This window comes from Fukomys damarensis, unplaced genomic scaffold (assembly GCF_012274545.1).
Source record: "Fukomys damarensis isolate Sample0158 unplaced genomic scaffold, DMR_v1.0_HiC HiC_scaffold_4, whole genome shotgun sequence".
In the NCBI taxonomy this organism is placed as follows: Eukaryota; Metazoa; Chordata; class Mammalia; order Rodentia; family Bathyergidae; genus Fukomys; species Fukomys damarensis.
Genome location: NW_022900916.1, coordinates 35063194 through 35088420, shown reverse-complemented (window position 1 = coordinate 35088420; position 25227 = coordinate 35063194). Strand labels below are relative to the sequence as shown.

At 46.2% G+C, this 25227-nt stretch overlaps 1 protein-coding gene across 2 annotated transcripts in view; it reads right to left on the bottom strand.

Moving 5' to 3' along the window:
- The window catches only part of Plxna4 (plexin A4), a 420278-nt gene that overhangs the window by 330132 nt on the left and 64919 nt on the right, over positions 1-25227 (bottom strand). For both annotated transcript variants that reach the window (XM_010611730.2, XM_033757685.1), the window contains exons 2-3: positions 18224-19491; positions 1112-1294 (exon numbers count right to left, since the gene is read on the bottom strand). In XM_010611730.2, the coding sequence (XP_010610032.1) occupies positions 1112-1294; positions 18224-19408 (1368 nt within the window). In that variant the 5' untranslated portion in view covers positions 19409-19491. The remainder of the gene's footprint in view (positions 1-1111; positions 1295-18223; positions 19492-25227) is intronic.

Here is a 25227-nt window from a genome sequence, read left to right as displayed (position 1 = left end):
TCTAGGTGCACATTCCCCATTTATACTGCTCCCTGCCTCTCACTTTCCACACTGTCACAATCCAGACCCATAACCTGTGCTGGGAACATACTAAATCCAGAAAGAAATTATTGCTGGGCTGTCACACAGTAGGGTAGTAAAATACACAGAGCCTTCCACAATTCCACAGAATATTTCCCTCCACCATCTGGAGCTGATGCCCAGAAATGCAGCACAGAAAACATAGGGATCAAGCCTCAGTCTCTATCAGGCAATGCCTCTTCAGTTAGTCTAATTCACACAATGTCCAAAGAATCCCAAAGGAAGCCTAAATAAGACAAGTAGGAGCTCCACATGGAATCAGCAACAGTGCCTAAGAAAGGGCTGAAGTGCAGGTATTAGCCAACAGAAAATAGGACCTATAGCTTACAGTCTTAGACTCTTAATCCTGATCAAGGAGGACATACTATGGTGCCTGCTCCATCTCACTGAGATGAGAACACTCCAAACACTGCCAGTGGGCCAAAATCACCCAGTGCCCCAGGAGCCAACCAAATTCTGGGGTACAAGGAGGACAGGCCAGATCCTCAGACCACACTACTTCACTTTACCTTCAGCAATTTCTATGCTCCTATGGCATCTATGGTTCCTTGACCCACAACTTGGCTCTTAGCTCCATTAGAAATTCTAGCAGGTCTGCACATTCCTCCAGCTGTTCCCTGAATGGATACCAGATGGATGCACCAGCCAGAAGGGTGGGAGTAAGAGGAACAGGTATGTCCCCAGCCCTGCCTTCCCCAACTGCTAGACCTAATAAAGCCCTCACCTTAGGGCTTAAGTCTCAGTTGAACAGACTGCACCATTTGGAATAACCTAATGAGGCAGGGCTAACACCTCTCCCATGCATAGCAGCTCTAGGAAAAGTGAATGTACAGGTCATGGAGCCTGATTCCCGTAACAACCTCAGCACAAAGGCAGAGAAAAGACATTACATCCACTGCAGCATATCTCAGCTTAAATAAGTCCTCGAAGCCCACAAGTTTCACAGCAATAATAAGCCATGAGACAACAGCCATCACCGCAGGGACAGATTTTCTTTACAATCATTAAAACAACTGCACCTCATTCCTACCTTCTTCAACTTGCCGCTCTTGGTGCCCACGAAGGCCAGAGAGTGATTCTTGTAGACATATGCGATGACGGAAGTCATGCGGTCCCTGTCCTCTGTGAAGACGGGAATGCCTCGCACCATCTCAGACACTCCCAGCGGGGCATTCATATCCAGGCCACAGAAATTATCGTCAATGGTTAAGAGCTGAAAATTAAAGGGGAGAAAAATTAGGAAGGAGCATCAAGGCAGATGGCAGGGGTATGGAGTCAGGGAACTCTAGAGCTAGAAGAATCTTCAGCAATGGATCCTCTGATACAAATCCTCCCCTTTGCATATAGAAACCTCAGTTTCAGAGAGAAGAGGTAGCCTGTCCATAGTTATCTAGGTGGATAGCTGCAGGACTATGGCAAAAAACACAGATTCTGAGAATTTCTGTTCAGCAGACTCCCTTGAGCCCTTGGCCATATGTCAGTCCTTCCAAGGAACCATCTTGGTGGCTTTGATTGACCATTGTTACTGTCACCTAAAAAAGCAATGATCCAGCACCTGCCAAGTATGGGCTCCAGACAGCTTGGCTGAGGCACAGGAGAGAAATGGTCTTCACACCTGCACTCTCCTGTGAAGCAAACATCCAGTGTGGACTCCAAAGAGTAAAATTACGACCAGATGCATGAAAGTGAATCACAGGATCATGACAAAGGCCATGGACAAGTGGCTGGTGAAAGGAAAAATCTCCATTCATCAGATCTTAAGCAGCTACTATCGAGTCCACTCTTGGTATCCCTATCTGTTAGAGCACAGAAAAAAGAGCAGTGTTAGCTTTGTTGCGTATACACTAGCATTTCCCAAAGTGCCATTTGTGGAACCCAAGCTCCCCAGGATGCTCCACATAAAAGAGTTTCTTTGGTAAACTCCTGGAAAAATGTCCTAGTCTATACAGGAGAGCCATAATGGAAGTCTTTTTAAAAAGAAGTATGTTGAACTTCTTTCAGCCTTTCCCAAATAGTTCATCCCCAAATCTTTCTTGAGCAGAATACCTGTCAGCATTCCCTAAAGAGACTGCTCTGGAGATATCATGTAGGATGCAACAACCCAACTCTTCTCCTAATTCCAGGAAGTACAACCTCAAGGGGTCAGGAGCCTGCAGGGAAAGCTTCTGGGCCAGTTCTTTACAATGTCTTCAATCAGTCTCCCCCTTCTCTGCACCAGATCTCCAGCTTCCAATGTAATAGCCAGATCCGCATGGAAAAGAGGGGTCCCTGCCCGATTCTGTCAAGCCAGGGAGTGTGCAGACTCCTGTGGTGACTGGAGAGGAGCCTCTATCATTCCTTACCAAGGAGAGAGGCCTCATCGGGAACTTATTGGACTTTCCACCCTTTCTTGGAAGTACTGTGGGACCTCAGAAGAGTTACTCTGTCTTTCTGGGCTTTTGTTTTCCACTCTATAAAGGTGAAGGAAACAATCCCTGCTTTTCAATGAGCTACCATAAACCCTATTGAGCTCAGGCCTATAAAAATCTTGAACCTGTCAGAGAAAGAAGTGAAATAAAATACAAGGTGTCATTTTTTTAAAGACTTCAATCCAGCCAAAGCAATAGGCATCTGGAGAACAGGAGGCAGGCCCTTGCCAGCACAGCCATGTGAAAGTGGCCAACTCAGCTCTCCAGGGCCTAGGGCTCCTTTGCTCCATTCCAGAAACAGAGGGGACAGGCGTCATTCAACTCAGGGAAGGGGATATGTTGAGCATCAAAAGCTTTCTCTAATCCCTGCCTTGCTTTTTCCCATGGTAGGGCAGTCCTGGTGCATGGGGGTGAGGATGGGAAGGCCTGAGAAGGCAGGCCATGTGCCCAGACAGCAGATGTCTGCTTCATGCCTTTGATAGCCTCTGGCTTCTCCTACATCATCTGGTCCAATAGCCCAGAACAAATGCAACTCTCACCTCTCCCACTTACCACAGGAGTCAAGCTTAGGAGGAAGTTTTGAGGTCTAATCTGATGTTTATCATTCATCCCACAATGAGGACATGGGGAAGGAGACAGGTGGTAGAAGGGAATGGGATGAACAGAAGGCAGGAATAGAAGAGTCAAATTAGGGAAGGTGATGCCCATTCCTTGTTGTTAATGGGGCCTAGGGGAGGGATATAATGGCAGCATCCTAACATGTATGACCAGGGAAGCCTAGGGTGCTGGAAATTCTCTTGGCCCTTGAATATGTGCTGCTTTTGGCTCACAAAAAAATCTATACTCCTAAATTTCTGGAGACTAAACTGTGCTTCAGGAAATATGCCATCAGCAAACTTTGTACTTTATCCATTATAACCCATTTTCCAAGTTGAAGAGACAGAATAATTTTCTACTCTGAAAGAAGGAAACTGAGGCAGGGAGAAGCACTACATGTTGCAGAGTCCCGCACTGTCTCTCACAAATGCACACTCCTCATTAACATGGGGGTGGTCAGCCCTCCAACCCCCTGAATTGCATTTTTTCAGTTCTCAACATAGTTTTTCCCTTGGATGGTCAAAATGCAAGCAAATCAACAGCCACCTACAAAAGGATTTGGGAAACTGCATCACTGAATCATGCTTACTCTGAGGCAGAAAGTCAGTGACCTGTGAGGCCCTTTCCACATGGCACCTCATGCAGTCAGAGTTTGGCTGGGGGATATTTTCATCAGAAGGAAGCGAGGACAGCCCTTCCCTGCAGTCTGGGAATGGGGCCTGACTTCTTCCCCACCAGGGAGGCAGGGGCTTGGTCTCCTCAGCTGTACTATCATCCAAATCCTTGCCTACCTCAGCTTGTCACTGAACTTAAATGAGGCAAGAGATGCCGCTGGGGCTCATAAAGTGGCATCAGGACAACATCTTTCTTCCCAAGCTTCCCATGGCTGTTTCCCCTTCCCAGTGGGGCTGCAGGAGATGAGGATGCGATCAGGGCATGTGAGTGAGCACAGCCCAGGACTGTGTGGATGATGAGGTCCCCCTACTGTGTCAGGAAGTGGCTTTATTCCTTTATTCCTCAAAGCTGGGGAGATGGGGGTAGGACTGGTGGAAACGTACCATGGGACAGTGAGGTGACAGAAAAGGCACCTGTGAACAGGAAGCACTTCAGCAATGGAAGACATTGCATGTTGATTTCTAGTGGAAATCCTGCCCAGAACTAGAAGCAGAGTGGCTGCAGGGAATGGCCCCACTTTGCTGCCTGAGCTGCAGCCACAGATAATGACAGCATGGGAAGAACAGGAAGGACCCTGGGGCTGGCATATCCAATAGGCAAAAGGAGAAAAAGTAGATGCTGGGCCATCAGGCTTTTAGCGAAAGCCTCAGCAGGTGAGGGTGTGGATTCCTGAGCACCCTGGGTGATGGAGGTGAGTGGCTGCACTTGCCCTGCTAGAGTCTTTCCCTGGGCCCCATTAACAGCAAGATGAGAGCCACAGCCAGAGGAACCAGGACTGGACATGGCTGTAAGCAGGAGCTCAGCTGCATAGGCCCAGGGCTGGGCTCCCCTTCAGCCAATCCACAAATACCCATGGGTGAGCCATGGCTACCATCATGATCCTTACTAATTAGAGAACAACTCTAAGGAAAGCACCTAAGGGTCCGCTGCATGGGAACAAATGGGTGAACACTTGGGGAACCTTGTCAACAGAACAGCTGGGTTCCTCCTTCTTCTATCAGGAGGCTAATGTGTATTTCCTTTCCACTTCCTCAAAGTCCTCATGGAATGCATGGCAATGGTGGGATAAATTAAGATGGGTAATCCACTGTACTCCAGGGACCATGAGTTCAAAGATGGAGATCATGTTTTATGTACCTTCGTATATTTAATTTCATGCCTGGTTCATAGCAGGTTAAGAAATATGTTGAATAGATGGACGGATGGACGGATGGATGGGATGGGATGGGATGGGGTAGATGAATGGATGGAATAGATGGATAGGATGGATGGATGGATCAATGGCTTAATGGATCAATGGATAGATCAATGGATAAATAATGGCTAGAAGGACAGATGGATGGCTAGATAAAACCTGGTTTCACAGTGAATAACTGTAGAGCTAGGTTTAAATCCTGTCTCTGTTACTTATCTTGTGTGACCTTTTGAAAGTCAACTTAAGCTCTCTATGCCTTAGTTTATCATCTGTAGAGTGAGGATTAAAAACATAGTATATACTCCCTAGTGCTGTGGTGAAAATTTTAAAAATTAATACATATAGAACAGTGTCCACCAATTAGTAAGTGCTATGAGAGTGTTAGCCTTTATCACTGTACATTACCATTAGAAAAGTCAGGTAAACATTGTGAATCTGGGCACCTGAGGAAATCTATGCTATCCATCTCAACAGTATTATCAAGGTTAAGGGGCTGATGTTGTCAAGATGAAATAGCAAAGGGGATGCTTTTTAAAGATCGGTCAAGATGAGGTAGATGAAGGAACAGAGGTGTAATCATTTAGATCTACAAGACAGAGCACTGCTCTTTAGAACAAATCCTAATCTGGGGCCCCACCCCATGCCCCCCAACTACATCAGAAAGTCTGGGGCCAAGCAGAGCACCTGTGTGAGGAGGTTGGGTTCAGGAAGCCTGTTCCCCCCTCCCATGGTGGGCCTTTCATAACCGAAACCACTAAGGAGTAAAAGCCCCGGCAGGACCTGGGTGCCAAGGGATCCTGCACACAGCCTCCCCATGGCTAGCTGAGCAGCGGTGGCTTGGTGAGGTGGTGCGGGGAGCTGGAGCTGACACTCTGAATTACAATCTAATAGCTTACGGTGCTTCCCTTGCGCACCGCAGCAAAGGTTACCGTGCAATTACGTGTCGCTACATACAAATGACAGAGCAGTTACGGTTACTTTACCAATTACAGGGAAATTGCTCCCACTCTGCAGAGAGACTGGCACTCTGAAAAGCTCTATCATCTCCACAGAAAGGGGATTTTAAATATTGCCTGTGTCCTTCCTCTGCCAGTGTCCCCAGAGTTGGGGGCAAAGTAGCAAAGTAGCCACCCAAGAAGGCCAGAAGTCTCATGGTGTCTATGGAGACTCCTTGGGAAGAGCTAGAAGACAGGGTGGACCTAGGAGCTGGATACCTCTCAGCATCAACCCCCAGCTCCAGACCTCAATGTCAAGCTCTTAAGGAAACATCCATCACTCTGACCACGGACACCTATCCATCTTGAAGACCACAGGGGATGAGGCGGGGTTGGTGCCTGATCCTGAAATCATCCTGAGCCCCTCTGGCACAGCCTCTGCTCTGTTACACACACACACACACACACACACACACACTCTTCCTGAGCATGTGGAGCTGTTTTAGCTGCATCCCTCATTGCCTCACCTTTGCAGAAACCCCATTGAGCCCTTATTATGGGAAGGTCAGAACTGCACCAGAGCTCAGTGGTGCAAAGGCAGTGCTAATGAGGCACAGGTCAGCAGGTCCATGCCCCTGTGGGCCAATTAGCTGAGCCCTGGGACACAGACTCTTCCATAGCCACAGGCTGGCCCTCTTCTTACCCTAGGCATCCGCTGTTTACAAATATTCTAAACTGACCCCAAAAAGCAGACCAGGTCCTTCAGTAGCATGGATGGATACAGGCAACTGCTGCACTGAGGAGTCCTCCTGCCTGGCTGCTCTGGGCCCCGGGATAGAAAACAACTAAGTCAGACTTGGTTCTTCTCTTGCTCTGTGGCATCTCCTGAGGGCAAAGTGAAGCCTTCTAACCCCTGGGAGAAAAACCTGTCCTATGTCTTTTCTGAATGAGAAAGTGTTGTCCAGCTTCAAGCATGGGGACCTGAGCAGGCCTCACTTTCCCCTGAAACTGAGACATCAACATTCCTGCTCATTAAACTGGAAAGAAGGCAACAGAGATAAGCCCAAGATCATCCACTGTGGGATCATCAGACCTTCGGTGGGGCTTTTTTCCCATCAAACTTTGGGTCCCTTAGTCATTAGGACAGACAGTGCTTTTTACATTTCTTCACTTACTTAATTTGCTTCAGACGGTTTATTAAGGGCCAATCACTAGGAGAGGCTCCAAAGATAAAGGTACAAAAGTTTGTTTCTGCCCTAAGAATTGCCCCTTTCGTTGTGGGGGAGACAGACCTAGGCTGAGACCAAACAGGCCATCCATGCCCTGTTTCAGTTTTGTACCTGGAGGAGCACAGAAAGCAAGGCCACCAACTGTCTGAGGAAAGAGGCAGGGCCTCCTGGAAGGAGAGTAGATTTGGGCTCAACTCCATGCTCTCTGTGTTAGGGCACAGCACACAAACCATCTTTCACATGGCATGCTAGTCTAGAGAAGAAAATAACTCAAGATCATTGTATTTGACAACCCCACTTCACAAGAGAGGAAATCAAGGCCTGAAAAGTGAAATGCTTCTCCCTATCAAATTACAAGATAAATACAATCCCAATTTCCCAGTCTGGGTGGGAGGGGGATTTGGTCTTAAGCAGGAGCGTCTTCTGAGGATGCATGCTCAAAGCAAGTATCTTCCAGACTTGGAGAAAGCAAAATACAGCATAGGATAGGAGCTCTGTCCTTTGCCATCTCCAAAATCTGGACACAGCCACCTTATTCTCCCAAAGAGGTCCTGGGTCATTCACCAAGAGCTGAGATTCTTCCTTTCTTGGATCCACTATCCCAAAGAAAACGAGAGCTGCAGGTTTGAAAGAAAACACAAGTCAAAAAAAAAAAAAAACAGAAGCTGGGCAATGGGCCACTAATCATAACAGGTCAAAAAAGAAAAAAAAAAAAAAAAAAAAACAGAAGCTGGGCAATGGGCCACTAATCATAACAGGTCAACTTCTTGGCTTAAGAAATGCCTAACAGATTCATAAAGCATGCTCCTGTGGCTTGGTGGGTCATGGAAGTATGACCTTGGGGTCTATATGGTCCCCTTCCTGGTATTCTCTGCACTGTTCACTGCTTTGCATCCTGGCCACCATGAACCAAGCAGCTTTGCTCCATCATTCCTTTCTACCATTATGTTCCTGCTTTGGAGCTAGCCAACTATGGAATGGATTCCTTGAGACTATGAGCCAAATTATACCTCTTTTTCTTTAAGTCATGGGTATTGGTTATTGTGCCTCAGCCACAAGAAAGACAACTAATGCAACACAGTAGTGCATGCCTGTTATTCCAGCACTTGGGAAAAGCTGAGGCAGAAGGATCCCAAGTTCAAACTTATCCTGGGCAATTTAACAACTTAGTAAGGTTAGATGAAATACACCCACATCATAACTTACACTCTTTGTCACAAAATTTAACCTTACTCACACTAGGTGAGACTCAGTTTAAAAAAATATATATTTTAAGGATTGAAGACATAGCTCAGCATGGGGCACTAATCCTTGATACCACAAAAGAAAAAAAAAAGAAGAAAAGAGAAGAGGAGGAGAAAATAAAGATGGAAGAGGAGTGGGAAGAGATGGAGGAGGAGAGGGAAATCCATGAGTTGTCTGCTAATGTAGACAGAAAAAGGGTCTTTGGATTCTTCATGCTCAGCAGCCTTAAATTTTTTTTCATTTATTACATCTACACACACACACACACACACACACACACACACACACACACACACACAAACCAAGAGCTGACCACAGCAGGCCTCCACTGGAATCGGGGAATAAGTGAATTACACATACGGGATTTCTTTTTAAAGGAGATATTGATCAGCTAAGCTGCAGTAGCTCATGTCTAAACACAGGCTCCAGTTGTAAAGCTCTGCTGTACAGGGAGATAATGATCATCCACTTATTGGGAACCATATCTCAAATATGGCCACTGACCCCAAGGTGTTTATAAATGCACCAGGTCCCATTGGGCAAAATGCACACTTGAGACCATGAGATGACTCTGTGCACTCCCTTCGGCCTCCACAGGGGTGGAGGTGAGCAGAATAGGCCTCCCAGGATAGAAATATCTAGTGGGCCCAGGTTTAGCCTCATCAGGAAGCTTGTTACCCTATAAAATATTTCCATGTATTTGAGAGATCATTTTTGTAACAAAGAACAAAATTTTAAAAGCTGACTCTAGCCCTCCGATTGCTTTATTATCTGGTACAATCTTTCTCTTTCATGATTTTTAACCATCTCCCAAAGGTCTGCTTGATGCCCATGCCAACCCCATAGGCTTGAACTCTGGAAAACAAGCCAGGGAAGTGCTGTCACAGGTGAAGGTTGCCCCTGTGCTCAGGCTGTGAGCATAGATGCTGAAAGCAGAATGTGAGAATGTGGTCTTATCCACTTAGTTACTAATGCATCATCTCAGAGTGATTCTTTATTGTGTCTTTTTCAATGAGATTGTAAGGAAAATGAATGTGTACAGAGAAAGGGAGGGAGAGTCAACAGCCACAGCCACAATAACCTAGTTAGACAAATATGTTATTGAAGGAGCTTACTGAAAAGTGTCTCAGGGTTGGAAAAACAACCCAACAAATTGCAGACAAGGTTCTCAAGAACAAAGAGCCTGGCATCCAAGCATCTCAAAAAAGATACAAGAGAACCAAAATTCTGGATAGAAGGTCATGGTGTTTTAGGACCACTATGGGAGTCAGGGGAAGCTTCTGATGCAGATATTGGTTGGACTAATTAATGTACCTAATTATTTAAGGAAAAAGGAAAACCATGTATAAAGGCAACACTAATTTTTATACTCATTTTGAAATCTCTGTTTTGCTTTGGGACCAACCATGGCCCGATGCCACCAGATATCTAAGGGGACTTTCCCTCATCATGATAGTAAGCTAGCCTTCTAATAGGGAATGAAGGCCACTAATTTGAACTGCATTCCCAGAAGAGGGGCATTAATCCAGACACACTCTCTGAAAGCTGGGCTGTAACCTATCATGAGCGTTAGTAATGCACTTGTTGAAGGGGTTGCTAAGCACAGCAGTCAAAGAGCAGCTCAGTCAGGAGCCTGGGGTTTGGACCCATGACCTTCTCCTCATTAGCTCAGCTGCTGAGAGCCCTATGTTCCTCCCTCTGACTGGCAGCCAGGGCTACAACACTATGACCTGGGAGATAGCCTGGACAGGCTAGATCTATGGCCCAGCTTGGCAAGCGGACCTCTGCAAATGACAACCACTCTGGGGGCTAGTCCAGCAGCCCAAACAGAATCCCTGCAAACCCCAGGGAAGCTTCCCAGCCAGTGGGCAGTACCAACTCAACTTCACCAGGTGCTTTCTTGCTCTTCCTGCACCTTGGTACCAGACATCTCTGCCTATCGGGCAGATAAATCCCACACTGCCAGCCCATCAATCCGCAGTTCCCTCTCCCTCCCAGAGTCTACAGCAGACAACCTTAGCCGCCACTAGAACTATAATTGAAGGGAGAAGCGCCACAATGATTAAGTTTGTGTGTTTTCTGGCGGGCACAAGGAAGCAGAGGCCCCGCTCACCAGGGTGAATTATGGGGTAGGTCATTCCCTTGTTAGTGGGAATAAATTTTATTAGCCCCACTCTTGCGGCCACTGATCTTCCTCTGTTGCTCCTCAGGTCCGTGTGTGAGGCTGGGTGATGTTGCTGCATGGAGGATAAATCAGCCAAACCAATCCCATTATATTATGGAACATGGATATAGACACAGTAATGACAGTGAGGAAGGTGCAGATTTTCTTCTCTCCAACCAATCCCAGTTCCTGTACATGGACAACACTTGGGGGAGCCCGGCCAGAAGAAAATGTAAATTGAGAGACCAATGGCCAAAAGCCCCCTCAGTGGCCACTTGCTTTCTTCTTTCCACTAACTTTGCTAAGGAAAAGAAACAATCTCATTGTGTTGATGGGTGGCCATTCCCTCCAGCCTTGCAGAAGCTAAAGGATACCTGGGATAACAGGAGGAAGGCGTGGCTCAAAATACATCTCTTCCTTCAAAAGCATTCACTTAACTTTCCTAGCCTAGAGGTTAGTGTAGAGAAGCCAGGTGACAGGAGGCCTATCCGAGGCCTCGGATACTGAACATAAATCTTAATGTGATGTAACATAACATAGGGTAAAACCTAAAGCTCTCAAAAGCAGACATTGATGCAGGAAAAAAAATCTACCCATGAAATCCTAGAAATATTATTATGTCCCTTTCTGTCCCGTAGAGTGCAAAGGCGGACATACAGGATGGCGATATGAAAATGACCACGCCATACAAATACCAGGTGCTCTTTGTTATTTACTCACATTCATGTATTTCTGTTTGCATTTTATAAAGACATATTATTTTATCAGCTCCTACTGGAAGATGCAACATGTGCATCAGAGCATAAGGGTAATTGCTCACCAGTTCATTTCATCTCATAGACGGGCCCTGGCCAGGAACAAAGAGGCAGATTCTCAAACCAGTATCCTGGCCAAGACACTGCCCTGTGTGGGTGAGAAGAACTGAATGGAAGACCTAGAAAGCTACGTCTGGGCCAGTAAGCAGGACTGGTTCACGTGGTTCATCTGCTGTTGGACAAGAGGCTCGATTTCCCATCTGGGCTGGGCTGCAGCATACAGTATGAGGCATGTGCATACATAATCAAGAGGAATCTCACTGTATCCACTGCTGAGGGTAGTGTGTGGGCATGAGGGAGAACAAGTCACAAAAAGAGGGAGACAGAGAAAGGCCAGAAGACAATGCTCAGGGAGTGACCATGAGTGAGTTAGAGAGAGATTGCAAGAGGGAGAAGCAGACAGCAGCAGATAGACATCAAAGAAAGGGGAAACAGACACCTGAGAAAGTGCATCAGCCATTAAGAACAGAGGAAAGGCGTGTGTGTGTGTGTGTGTGTGTGTGTGTGTGTGTGTGTGTGTGTGGGTGTGTGTACAGGTGCGCACACTGCTTTGTCAGGCACATAAAGTGATGTCTTGATATATCAAGGCTTCGTGTCTTAATTCCCTGGTTGCAAAGCTCTGTACTGAAGTCTCTTGGCAGCTGCCTTTGTTAAAATTCAGCATTAGGATTCCTGTGTCCTGCCTTCTCCAAGATGACTCACTGGCCTCCAGAGTGGGCATCCTAGAACATGCCTCATCTAGGAGGCCAACTCAGACCCATTTCCCTTGCCAGGCCCAGCACATCACAGGGCTCAGGTACCCTCCTGAACCCCAAAGCACCACACATACTTGGCTGAGATGGGACATTCAGTGAAAGCTCTGCTGGCTAAACACAAAACAAAACAAAACAAAAATCACCAGGTGAGTAGACTTTGCCCTTGAATAGCTGAGACAGGAGCCATGCCAATGGAAAAGAGGGAAGACTTGATCCTATCAAGAGTGGAGGTGCCAGATGACAGGCACCCAAATGCTAAATATGAACCCTGCAGTATATGTCAAGGACCTGAGGGGTGCGGGTTTGGCCAGTGGAGAGGAGATTGTGATGTATGTGTATGAGTGTGAATGTGTGAGTGTGGTATAGGGTCTATAGCCTCTGGCAAGAGCAGGGAAGGATGGGGCAGGGAGGGAGGTGGGAGAGGGGACAGAACCCAGTAGAAAGAGCAAACCTTGCCTAGCAGCACCATAAAAAACAGGAAACAAGCCCATCTAGTCAGAGTTGTGCTTCCTGCTGACAGGGAAAAGAAAACACCCCAAGCAGACAGCAGAAACAGCCCTGGGACCTGGGACAGCTGCTGGGCCATTCCGGATTTTCCTTTCCATGAAGTTGCAGGATCTCAGGCGCCAGGCAAGCCTGATTGACCATCCAGGCTGGGTCATGAGGCCAGCCAGCCTGAGTCCACGGGTTGACCCTTTCTCTTCCCCAGGTCTATGTGCCTGGCAAGCACATAGTGCATGGGATGGGTCTTTTCTTCACACTCAGAGATTCACACTGCTGAGGAATGGGAATGACACTTCAGATGAAAATACAAGCTAAGTCCTTTATACCTCTGTAACCCTCATTGGAACAGGACTGGTAGAAAAACCTAGAAGTCAGATGGAAGCTCAGTCCGGCCATAGTTCCCCCAGAGGCTTCCGGAAACATAGAGGCTTCTCTAGGTTACAGTGACAGAGCAGTCCCACTGGCATCTAGCATTCAGGGTCCAGGATCACCAGTGCCCTTCAACATCCAGACAGTCCCCATACCAACATCCAGAAAACTGCCACTAGTATGCCACTGAGAAATGGCACAGGATAGGTTCCAGGCTGGGAACGGATGCACAGTAGGATCCAGTCTACCAGTTCCATAGTGCGGAGAGAAGGACTTGATTTTTCTGCCCTCCATGCCTCAGCTGCAGAAGCTGCCTGCTCTTTCTGCCATCATGCAGAAAAAGAAAAGTTCATAAACAGCCCTAAAACCCAGCAAGTAAGGAGCCTACAAATGCCGAAGTATTATCATCAAGTAGTCCAGTGGTCACCACTTCCTGCTCCCATTACTGGGGCCTGACATATATGAAGTGGTGATTCTGGAGTATAGTTCAGCCCCACAGAACAAAATTTTCTAGGGCAAGATCACTCTAAGGTCAAATCTTGAGGGGATAACACAGACAGCGACTTGGACCCATCTCAGTGCCATACTCTCTATCCAGCTTATCAGCCCTAGAGCTCACACCACCTAGCTCTTGCTTCCACTTCTCATTTGGTTCAAAATTTAGGAAGATTTGAGTAAAAAGACTAATGGTGACTCCCAGGGCCACAACTTTTACAGCCATCACACAGGTCATTATGACCTGATCTCTCTATGGGCAGGTGGATGCTGTACCATGATCTTTATATGCACCAACAGGGAGTCCATTGCCAAGCACTTTTCCAGAACTCAACATGCTTCACAATTCACTAGCTCACTTGGACATAGAAGGCTGGTCTTCAGTGAGGTGTTCTCAAAAGCCTGAAGGAAAAGAGAGGAGTATGGATAGCCACACCCAAGAAACTTCTGGACACTGGGCACTTGGTCCATGTTGGACAAAGACCTTAACTGACAACAGCACATCTTCCATCAGTCCTACACCAGGTCAGAAATGTTAGGTGCCATAAAAGGGCTGGGAGCTGTCACCTTGGCCTATACAGGACCTCAACACAAAACAAAAACCAGTGTATGAGCACTCAGAACTCCTGAGTCCTACAGTCATATGCTGTGCAGAAAGAGAATATCAGGGAATCTGCACAGTGGCCTTCAAAGAGGACCAGAGATAGCAATGCCCTTGTGCTGAGCTACACAAACAGAGACACTAAGTCACTGTCATCAACCCATCTGGATGCCCACCAGCACATTGGCCTCAAATGAGTCTTTAGCTCTCTGAGTCCCAGGACAAATTAGTACCCCCAAAAGATTCTTCCAGGGCTCGCCTTGTGCCCAGGGCCTCATGAGATGCTCAGAGAAATTTCCAGACACTAGTACATTAGTTCCTCGATTTTCTCTCTCTATTCAAGCTAGAAAAAAGCAAGACATAGGAACAGAACGGCCCAGAAGGCAAAGGTGTAGCTGCTCCCATACCTGCAAACACCAGAAAGTACAGTGGTGCTTGCTAGCCTCAACATCCAACTTGGGCTTGGAGATTTGCATTTGCAGTGAAAGTAACATATTCCCAGGAGAGGCCACTCCTCGCCAGCCTATCTCATCTCTGATGTGAGCACAACCATCGTTTCCTGAACCCTGGAGCAGAAATACAAACACCCTCTCTGGTGGTTATGGTCAGCAGGCTCTGGCCTCATGGTCCAACATAATTCACCACCACGTGTTTCATGGAAGCCCCAAGCATAGTAAGCAGAGTCCCATGAGACCCTTCTCTTCCCTATGCCACCCTTCCCCCACTAAGCACAGCCAACCTTGCAGGGGATTCCAGGGCCTAGAAAATTAGTCCAGAGGCCCACAGCTCATGCTGCTCCTGGCTCTGAGTTCTGAAGGACTGAGGTTCAGGAAAATGGAAGAGGCCACAAAAGCCTGACAAGTACTGTGGGATGAGCACTCCAATTTAGAGAATTAGGACAGCAAAGAGCACAACAAAAATTTATCACTGGTCATATCCCCCTTTTTAAACTCTCCAAATTGTAACCATGATAAGTCCTGCAAGGGACCTTTACCCTACAAAACATAACCCTGAAAGTCGACTTGTTGGGCTTCAATGTTCATCATTTTCCTACAGCAGCAACACCATAGGTCAGCAGCCATCCAGGAGTCAATTCCTACTACACAGACCTCAGGTGAATCCAACACTTAGAGGCAAAAGATAGCTCCATAACTTATCTGGTCCATCATCTAACTCTAGAAGGAAAGGGGGGAAAAAAGAAACAAGCCCAAGAGCCTTGGGAATAGGTCCAGGGAAAGCTGGGCTTGCCAACACTGCATACTCCATGGGCAGCTCAGGAGGCTGGCCAGGCCGATGTCAGTGTTGTAGGACACACATGTGGTCTGTGTTGAGTCCAAATGAATGAACTGTAACAAGAGGTTTGAAGCAAAGTAACTTGGATATCAAACAAATCAAAGGAAACTGATACTGCATGTGAAAAGCTGGCTTGGCCTTTTTTAGCCTGGCTGGGGAGACAGCCCCAGCCCTGTGCAGAGTTTCTGGTCTCCTCCTTTTTACTCTCAGCCCTGAGCTGGCCTCTAACTTGAAAGAGCTAATTAAAGCCAAATGAAAAATCAAAAGCTTGTTATCTGGCTCCATTACTCCCAATCTTGGTGTTAGTCTGTCTAGAAAATCTGTGTTCCCTCTGTTCTCTCCAAGGCTACCGTGTGGTGTTAGGACCTGCAGTGCTGCAGACTTCCACAATGAGCTTGGCTTTTTGTATTGTGGAAGGGACCAAGGGCAAGACAAACACCTGCCCATAGCAGTCAGATAAATTCCTGCAGATGTTTTTGCTCCCCAAAGCATAAACTAAGACAGAGTTTGAGCAAGTTTCCTACAGGAAAGTATCAGAAATTGCCAATCCCTCTGATCTTAAAAGTACAAGTTGCTTAGTGAATTGACAGCATAATTTTACCATTTTCTAACATAGGTTGCACATGTGCACAGTTGCAAGGGTATTTAATGTACGTCTACAAGTGTGTGTGTGTGTGTGTGTGTGTGTGTGTGTGTGTGTGTACTTCATAGGCAAAGAGGATTTTTCCCCCAGTGCTGACTCTGCCATGTACCCACAAAATCTGTGACCTCGGGCAATTCATTCACCTTGTTGGGTCTCAAGGAGCTCAAATACAAAATATGGCTTAAACCAGTTTATAGTTTGAATGTCTGTCCCTTCTCAAACTCAGGTTGAAACTTAATTGCCTTCCTGACAGTATTAAGAGGCAGAATATTTAAAAGGCGATGAGGCCATGAGGGCCGTGCCCTCCTGAATGGATTAATTCTATTACCATAGGAATGGGGCAAGGACAAGTTCAGGTGCCTCTTGTTTTTTATCTCCCCTTTTCTTTGTCCTTCACCATATGATACCCTTTACCATGTAATGATGAAGGAAGAAGGCTGTTACCAGATGTAAAAACACTGATCTTGGACTTTCCAGCCATCAGGACTATGTGAAATAAATTTCTGTGCATTATAAATTGCCCACTATCACTGTTCTAGTTGGATCTTCTCCATACCAACATTCTGATGTATCTTCCCATGGACCTGTGTTTGAGTGTGTACAATACATACACCAGCCTATCACTGTCTTCATTTGAGAGCAGTTCATGGCCCCACAAGTTTATAACCCTGTCTCCTAGACTCTCTTGAGTAGATCAGACACTATCCCAAACAAAGGCTCCAGGAGGCACTCCCAAAGCTTAAATTGCCAGTTAAGGCTCAACAAATGTCAAAGTTCCTTAAATTTTAGTGTCTGGCTCTTACTCATCCATCTGTTACTTCCCTATTTGGACCATGGCACCTCTCCCATTATTTGTCTCTTGGCTTTTAAAACCACTAAGGAGGAATGAGGTCTTTTCATTTCAGCCCAGATACCTAGGAATCTTGTCCCCAGAAACAGCCTGAGTCTACATGTCAAGGCACAGTGACAAACTTTGGTGTTTTCTCTACCCTCTTCATTACCACACCCCAAGAGTCTCAACTGCCAGAGGAAGAGTCTCATTCACCATGCCATGAGTAAAACTGATACCAGTGTCCTCTGAGGTATGCTTAATAAGACAATTTATGAAGGGAAACTTTCATTTTTTAAGTTAACCAAAATGCAGTTCCCTCATGACAGTCCACTGAAGTTTGCATATGAGTCAAGAATTACATCAGAACAAATGCAAACTTCTATCTGATGGGTAGATTTTTCCTTTCTTCTTTTCAAATTAAGTAATCACAAGACAAACTGCAAATTAGGTTCACAATTTTTAAAAGAAAAATGGAAAGGGGAGTACTGAGAGCATAGAAGATGTCAACAGCTGGACCTTGCAATTCACTTGAAGGATGATTGTTGGCAATAGAACAGTACACTTTGGAAGATGAATAGAAGTTAAGCCCAGAAAAGCAGATGCTCTTCAAACTGGGTCACGAGTAAGCAGGACTGGAGAGGCGGGACGCTGTTTCATACATTCTATCTGATGTCACTCTGCAAGGTGTCTGTCTGTTCCTCAGGCCCTAAAGCCATGGGAAAGCCCCTGAACCAACCCTCCAATGCCCCTTTCTGCATTTTGATAGCACTTTGGTCACCTAGGGCTGCTGCCTGACTTTGTGTTACTTCTTTTCCATTGTACCATCCGCACAAAAGATGCTTAAACATAGCTTACTTCTTCCTATTTTCTCTCTCAATATGCCATTTCCTAAAGATTAAAAAGAAGCTGAGACTATAACTTTCCTGAAATCCCACATTCACCCCAAATGTGGAATGTCTTCTCTTTCCCCACTCCTCCATGGCTTTATTTTAGCTTCCAAGGAAAGTGACTTACAGGCTTGGTCCATTAGAAAGGTAAGCACATGTCTTATGCTATGGCACAAGGTAGTCCAGGCTTTACTAAATCTGTGCCTAGGACATCGTTACACACATTCCCACCATTCCCAGCACTCCCTTTCATTACCAGTGAGACATTATGGAACAGAGAACAGTACACCAATGGGAAATGGATATTTCTGCTCCAGCTCTGACTTTTACACACTCAGGACAGTTGAGCAGTGATGGTCTGAGTCCATTGAGACCTAAGATGAGATGTATTCATCCCATCCACAAAAAAGGAGGAATGATAACACCCCATGGAGGCTACAGGGTCGGGGTACCTACAGTCCGCAACCCAGCATCCCAGCCACAGGGCTTCCCCAACTCACCGCACTGCTGCAGGGGATGTCTTTCACCTTGAGCCAGGCCAGGTCCAGTGTGCCTTCACCCCGGTAGCAAGATTGTAACCGCTCCTTAATGCGGTCATTGATCTGCTTTAAGATGAAGATACACAGTGCCGACTCATCCAGAGACTTCATTTTCCGCTTCTGGCCCTTTGAGAAGACAGTGTAGAGGAGGTCATCATCTGGATGAACTCCCAGGGTCCTGCCAAGCACAGCACCAGCTTTGGACAGGTAGGCAGCCTGCAGCAAGCGGTACTCCACCCCACTGCGCTCACAGCCAATGGGTACCTCCACATAGGAGTTGAAAGCGGTGTCCTCCTTGCAAAGTCGCACAAGTTTGGATGTGTACACCTGTTCCTTTGTAGTGGAGCCTGGGGGAGACACCATCTCAGGCTGCAGCGTCAAAAAGTAGACAAAGTTGCCACTGCTGAAACCATAGACATAGTAGATATCAAAATCGGGGATGACCGTGAAGGTGTCCGAAGGGATCTTAATCATTGAGGCCACAAACTCATCATGGAAGACATAAGCAAACATTCCATCTGCCTCGGAGTTTTTGGTCAACTTCCTGCTAGAGATGGTAGGAAAATACTCAGGCTTTCCATCCACTGCTGTGGCAATGAAGAGTTTGTCATCCAGGTTGCTGTAGGAGACGATCACCCCGAAAACTGAGCCACTCTCATTAACCCCTGACAGGTAGTGCTCCTTCTTGTGAAAGGGCTCCCCCAGTTTGAAGAGGTCCTCTAGCCTCAGGAGCTTGCAGATGCCCTGGTACAGGCTCCCACATGCAATCAGCCTGTTCTCCTTGTAGTCTATGAGGAGCATCTTGTTGACATTGTTGGTGCTGGTCAGGGGCTCATTGCAGGTCTGGACAATGCGGGGTGGGTAGCACTTGGGGTTGTCGTCATCTGGCCCTGTCTGGTGGGTCACCAAGACCTTCAAGTCACTGGAGAGCTTATAGATCCGGTTGACGGCCCCCAAATAAATGTGCCCTGTCCTCTCATCCACCACCAAGTGATTAAAGCCCTCAGTGGGCTCCCCTTGAAATGTGACAAAAGACCGCTTCTGAGACAGTGAGGGTGGCTGCCGGGGGAGCAGAGTGGAAGAGCCCATCCCCACCATGAGCAGGTGGGAGAGTAGGCAAGTCCAGTTCCAAGGCATGGCTTTCATTTCACAAGTGGATCCTCGCAGCACAGCAGCACTCGGACACACCTGTGCCCTCGGAGGGCCAGGATGCAGCAGGGCAGTCTCCCCTAGTGGAGAAAGAAAAGACTGAAATGTGAAGGAACTAGGGGCAGGGCAGGGCTCTATGGCACATCATAGTTTATCTGGCTGGACTCAGCGCATTCCGCATGAATGTACAGAAATGCCTCAGAGAAAGCTGAGGGCCAATGACCCCACCATAGGTGGTGTGCAAGACAGCTACAGCTGACTGGCAGCAGGCCCAAGAGGACACTTCAGCAATGATTACAGTACTGTGATGATAATAATAATGGTGGTTTTGATGATCACCATGATAATGGCCATCATCGTAATAATAGTGATGATGATCGCGATGACAATGATGATGATAAGAAAAAATGTGTACATATTGAGTGTGACACTGTATGGTCACTGTCTGGCACCCTATGGTGACAAAGTCATTTCACCCTAGCAAGCTCTTTAGTGCTAGGTATCTTCCACTCGCCCCTCCACATCTACTGCCCATCCTTCTCTGGGCCAGAAGCACTATTCCCCATGGACCTTACCCCATTGGGCTCCCTGCTCTTGAGCTTAGGTAGAAGCCACCATCAGGCAGCATCTGCAAAAGCCAAAGGGTAAGGAAACTCCACTGGCTGGAAGTCGCCCACAAAGTTGACCAGGGCAGGCCTCTCTGCCCTGCATCTCTGTCTCCAGGTTCCGTAGATGATTTCCTGCCAGGCCCTATCTAGCCCCAGAGGTGGTAGCAAGGGTTTCATTGATGCTGAGTCCAAATACAGCACTGCCCCTGAAGGAACCACATTTTTATGAAGAGTCCTTTTATTAACCTTTGCTCAAACTTGAATAAGCTACTTACTTCCTGCTGGAACTCTGAGTAATGACCTTGGATGTACCTATTATTTTATCCCCATTTTATAACTAAGGAAGGCAGCTTGAAGAAGTTATGCAACTTGCCCAGATGAAAGTGGCAAAGGTGCACTCAAACCCAAGTGATATAAATCCAGACTGGATCCTCACTCTTAACGCTAAAATGTCTCAGTGGAACCTGACCTTGCAATAATGAGGCTGCACAGTGCTTCCTGTCACCCACAACAGAGCTAAAGCTGAGCCTTTTTTTCTGGGTTGTCCATTGCAGCTGCTGCCTCTGGCCTAGTGTCTGGACCTACAGCAGGGGGACTTTTCCTTTGCACCGCCTCTGCCAGATGGTGTAGTGAAGCCAAATTAAAAACTCTTATGCTCCATCCTTTCCCACTGTGGCAGCCACCAGGCCTTCTGGGTACACTGCCCAGCTCCAAGCCCTCATGTCATTTTAACAAGGCCGATCCTGGCTGCTTCCCACAGTGGGGACTCCTCTGAGAGGGTTTCATTAAAGGGAGATAAAAAAAATTGCTTTATGATGACAGTGGTCAAATAAATAAATAACTCCCTCCAGAACAAAATCACTGGCCATCCTAATGGTCTCCTTCATTTCTATTTGGGATGCTTTCTGCATGTGTTTCCAGTGAACAGCTTCATATTTCTTGCAGTTGGAAGACATCACTGCAGAAATTGCTGATGTCTTATTTGGGGATTTCTAGGCTCTGTGAAATTTCTCTTCCAAACTCCTCAAAATGAAGGGACAGGATTAAGTAGAGCACAAGAAACAGAAAATCTCCCCAGCAAGGAGAAAGCACAAGGTTAGCTAAACAGAGAAGAAAAGGAAAAACAAAATAAACACTTTGCATCATCAGCCAAAATCCTAATGAAAAATATAGGTTTCCTCAAACAGACATAAAGGGAAGTGGGGGAAACAATTTTAGGTTAAGACTCACACAACCAACAGCGGTCAGGCAAACTAAGGCATACACAACACGCGCAAGACTCTGAAGGACCAAAGTGGGGGCCTCAAAGAACTCATGGTCAAGTCAGGAAGAAATCACCAGAACCTTAATTCATGCTCATGCTAAGATGTTATGTGACACATGACAGAGTGTCTGGGGGATTCATGGGAGGAAAGAAGCCTTCTAACTTGGGGTGAGGGAGCAAGGAGCAAGCGTGGGGAACTTTGGGGTGGAATCTGAGCTGAGCCCTAACCTCAGAGAGGACATGCAGGCTGGAAGGGAAAGGCCTTCTATGTGGTGGGTTCCATACAGCAAAGAGGGCACATTAAAGCAGGGTATAGTCAAGGAAGAGTTATACCTAGAGAACGCAGTTCACAAAACAATCAGGTAGATGATATGGCTGAAAAAGGCAAGTCATAAGGCTTGTCACAATTTCACTGGGAAGTTGAGGCTAAAATTCACAGTTTAGGAAAGAATGTGAATGTAAAGGGAAGAGCAAAGATTCCCAGAGAGGAATCGCCATGCTCTGTCTATGCAACTTGCATGTTGGCCAAAAGATTTTAGACCCAAGGGTCTGTGAGCTCCGTGAACTCCCAGGTTCACTAGACTTCCCACAGCACCAAAGGTTTGATAGCATCTAGTAGAAGCTCAACAACCATTTCTTGACTGGCACAAAGAAGGTCCAGAAGCCAGGATGAATCACAACATGTGTGTATGATTTACTGTACCCCAGGGCCTAGGCAAATGCTCTCATAATGATTCACTCATGTTATCATCACAAGTGTTTTCTACAGGTAGGATGGCTTTCTCTTTTTCTCAGGTGAGGAAATTCTTTAATTCTGCAGGACATGTTGGAGTAAGTGGACAGAGTAAGGGATGGAACCCAGGTTTTTACCACTGCAAAAATTCATGTGCATCCTAGCAATACACAATTTCAGAATCCAGAATATAGAGCTCTTGGAAGCTCTTTTTAATTTGTGTGAGTCTCAAATACAGATATCCCAGGACATCATCTACCAACCCCTGGAGAAAATGGGAGTCCCTCTGATCCACAGAGCTTTGCCTGGTAGGTGATGCCTGTCAGTGGGTACTACCACATACCTCTCTAAGCACTTGGCACAGTGCCTCTGCTGGTACAAAGTGGGTCCTTAATATGTGATAGTAGGTGGTGTTGCTTTTGTTAACAAGATTGAAATAGGATTAGAGGGATGAGGATTATGATAATGGGATGGCACCTGCTGGGTACTTCTCAGTACAAGTGATAAGAGTCAAAACAGTTCCTCTTCAATTGCTTGTGAAAAATCCAAATATCATAAAGGATTCTACAACGTTTTTGATTAGGAAGAGATAATCTAGTTTAATGATTCCCAATTCTTGATTTTAGAGAGAAGGAAGGTGATATCCAGAGAGATCAAATGAACACACAGCATGTCGCAAAACGTATTAAAGGTGGAGAAAAGGAAAAGTTCAGGTCTCTGACTCCAAGACAATTGCTCTTTCCACTACACTTGGCCTCTCCTCTGACTTTATCTAAATCCACTCCAGCATCTGCTCCCTGGCCTTTGTCCGAAAGCAACCACTCTTTGGGCACCATATGCTCTGCAGGCTAACACAGTTATCAAAACAGCTCTGCCAAGAACTGAATTCCAGCAGGGCTGGTAATCCTCATTCCAGACAGGCAGGTGCAGTTCAAGCTCAGCCACCAACCATTCTCAGCAGTCCCTGTGTGGGAATGTGCCATGCATCTGGGAAAGTGTGCCTGCCACCTTACTCTATGCACTTACAGACCATAGCCAATCAACAGTTCTCTAGTCTGCATGAGGCGAGACAACAAAGCCTATAATTATGAATTATGAACAGAAAGTACCATACACATTCTCCATTTTCTGTTAGGCACTGAAATGAAACAGTTATGTGTTTCAAATTCACATCACACTCATCTGGGGATGGTGAAATTATTCTGCCTATAGGTGAGGGGGACCAGCAGAAACAATGCCATTTGATGGGATACTCATCCTTGCATTTTCCACCCCAGGAAAAGGACTGATTGGGTAACAAACAATGGAGAAAAAAAAGAAAGGGGAAAAACCACCTGGGCTCTTGCTGGCCTCACAGAAGACCCACTGAGTATCACAATGAAGGTGGTCTAGTGGTGGCCTCTTAGCCCTGCCTGGAACTCACAGACAGGCAGAGCCACCAGTCCCTGCTACTTAGGCCTACCTAAGGCTGCTCTCACATGGTAAAACTCGAGCTTCCCTAAAGGGATGTCCCCTCTAGGACATCAACCCTTGTAAACAGCCACCTCAGCCTAAGAAGCCTCCAATATAATAATTTCTCTCCTAAGTTTTCATTTAACTGATTTCAAAATAAAGCCTTAGAGATAACATTCAGCCTAGATTTCATCCTTAAAGGCAAGTAGTAGGACAGAGTCACCTCAAGACTGCTCAGAAGACACTCTGAACCAGGTAGGGTGGAAAAGTGGCCAGAGGACAGGAGACCCAAAAGACTTGCCATCAAACCCAAACACATAACACTTTCCCCCTCTTTGAGATTGTATTTTAAAACTGAGTGATCTCAGGAGAGATGGGGCTCATTTTTTAGAAGCTGATCATCATTCTGATTAAAGCAATTGGGGCTGTCTTTGTTTTATATGGCAAGTTCTGAAGAGCTCAAACTAATTTTCATGAAGTATTACCATCCTCTTAGATTCCTGAGTGGTAAAAAGTTATTATAGAGCAGTTTAAAATAGCAATTACTGGACTTCCGGGAAAATGGTAGGATGATGAGTGGCAGAAAAACAGTCTCTCCAATATTTGGAATCCATACACTGGAATATAGCAATGTAAAGAGGAGAAGGAAGAGGGAAGTAGGTCCTTGGGACCCAGAAAAGATTTGAAGCAAGAACTGGAGTCCACAGGGAAAGCAAAGAGAGGGAAAATAAAGAAGAGGGAGGCAGCAAGCAGCTCTTCTCCATGAGCCCTGGCTTGAGGTGTGAGAGAGGTGGCTCAAACCTGCTGCACACTGACTATTGGTGACCTCAGAAGCCTCCATGGAGAAATGCACCAGTGGAATGGAGCAGTGAATGCTGCAGACTGCAATGGTTGGTGAGTTTTTGGGTTCAAATGTCCCCCAGGAGAGGGCAACTGGACAGTCACCATTGTGGAAAGGGACAAATGAACTCAGAACTCAAAACAGTTGCAGGTTGTCTCCATCTATCAGCTTCCAATATCAGGGTGAGGCACAGCCAAATTCAAGTCAGAAGGAGATCAGGGAACCGAGTTTGGGCTGGCAAGAGACATCTCCAGTGTTACAGGCTAAAAATCGTGGGTCCCAGTCTCATAGCCAGAAACCTGAAGCAGCCTGAACTTCAGTGGAAGTAAAGGTCCAGGTTTGCTGGGATTATCCACCACTGCAGTAATTCTACTGCTGGCCTTCTGGGGTCAATCAACATAGATCTGGACTCTGACCACTCTGTATACCAGTGACAGCAGAAACATGCCCTGAAGTGGACACTGTTTATCATCCTTTCTTTGCTTTTTAATTTTTTTCTCTTTTTCTTGATTACTTGTTCTTGTTTTTATGATTGTAAACATTGCTTCTATTTTGTTGTTGTTTTATTCTGTTTTGTTTCTTTTTCTGCCTTCTTTCTTTCCCTTCTGTCTTCTTCATCAGTCCTCAAAGCTTGTATAATCTTCCTTTGTCTTCCAGCCTTACTTCTAATCTCTTTCACTTCTTCGTTTTCTCTATTTTTCCCCTAACCCTTTATAAATTTTCTCCCCTAAGGGTAAAATCCTCATACTGAGGTGATATTTACTATATACAATTTTCTGGCTTGTTTTAGATTTTGTTATATAATTGCAAATATTGACCATACAGTTAAAGGTGGCAAATTAATAGTTACCCCAATTTGTCATTTTCTAGGCTGTGTTTGATGCTATTGTTATTTACTTATTGTATTACATTATCCAA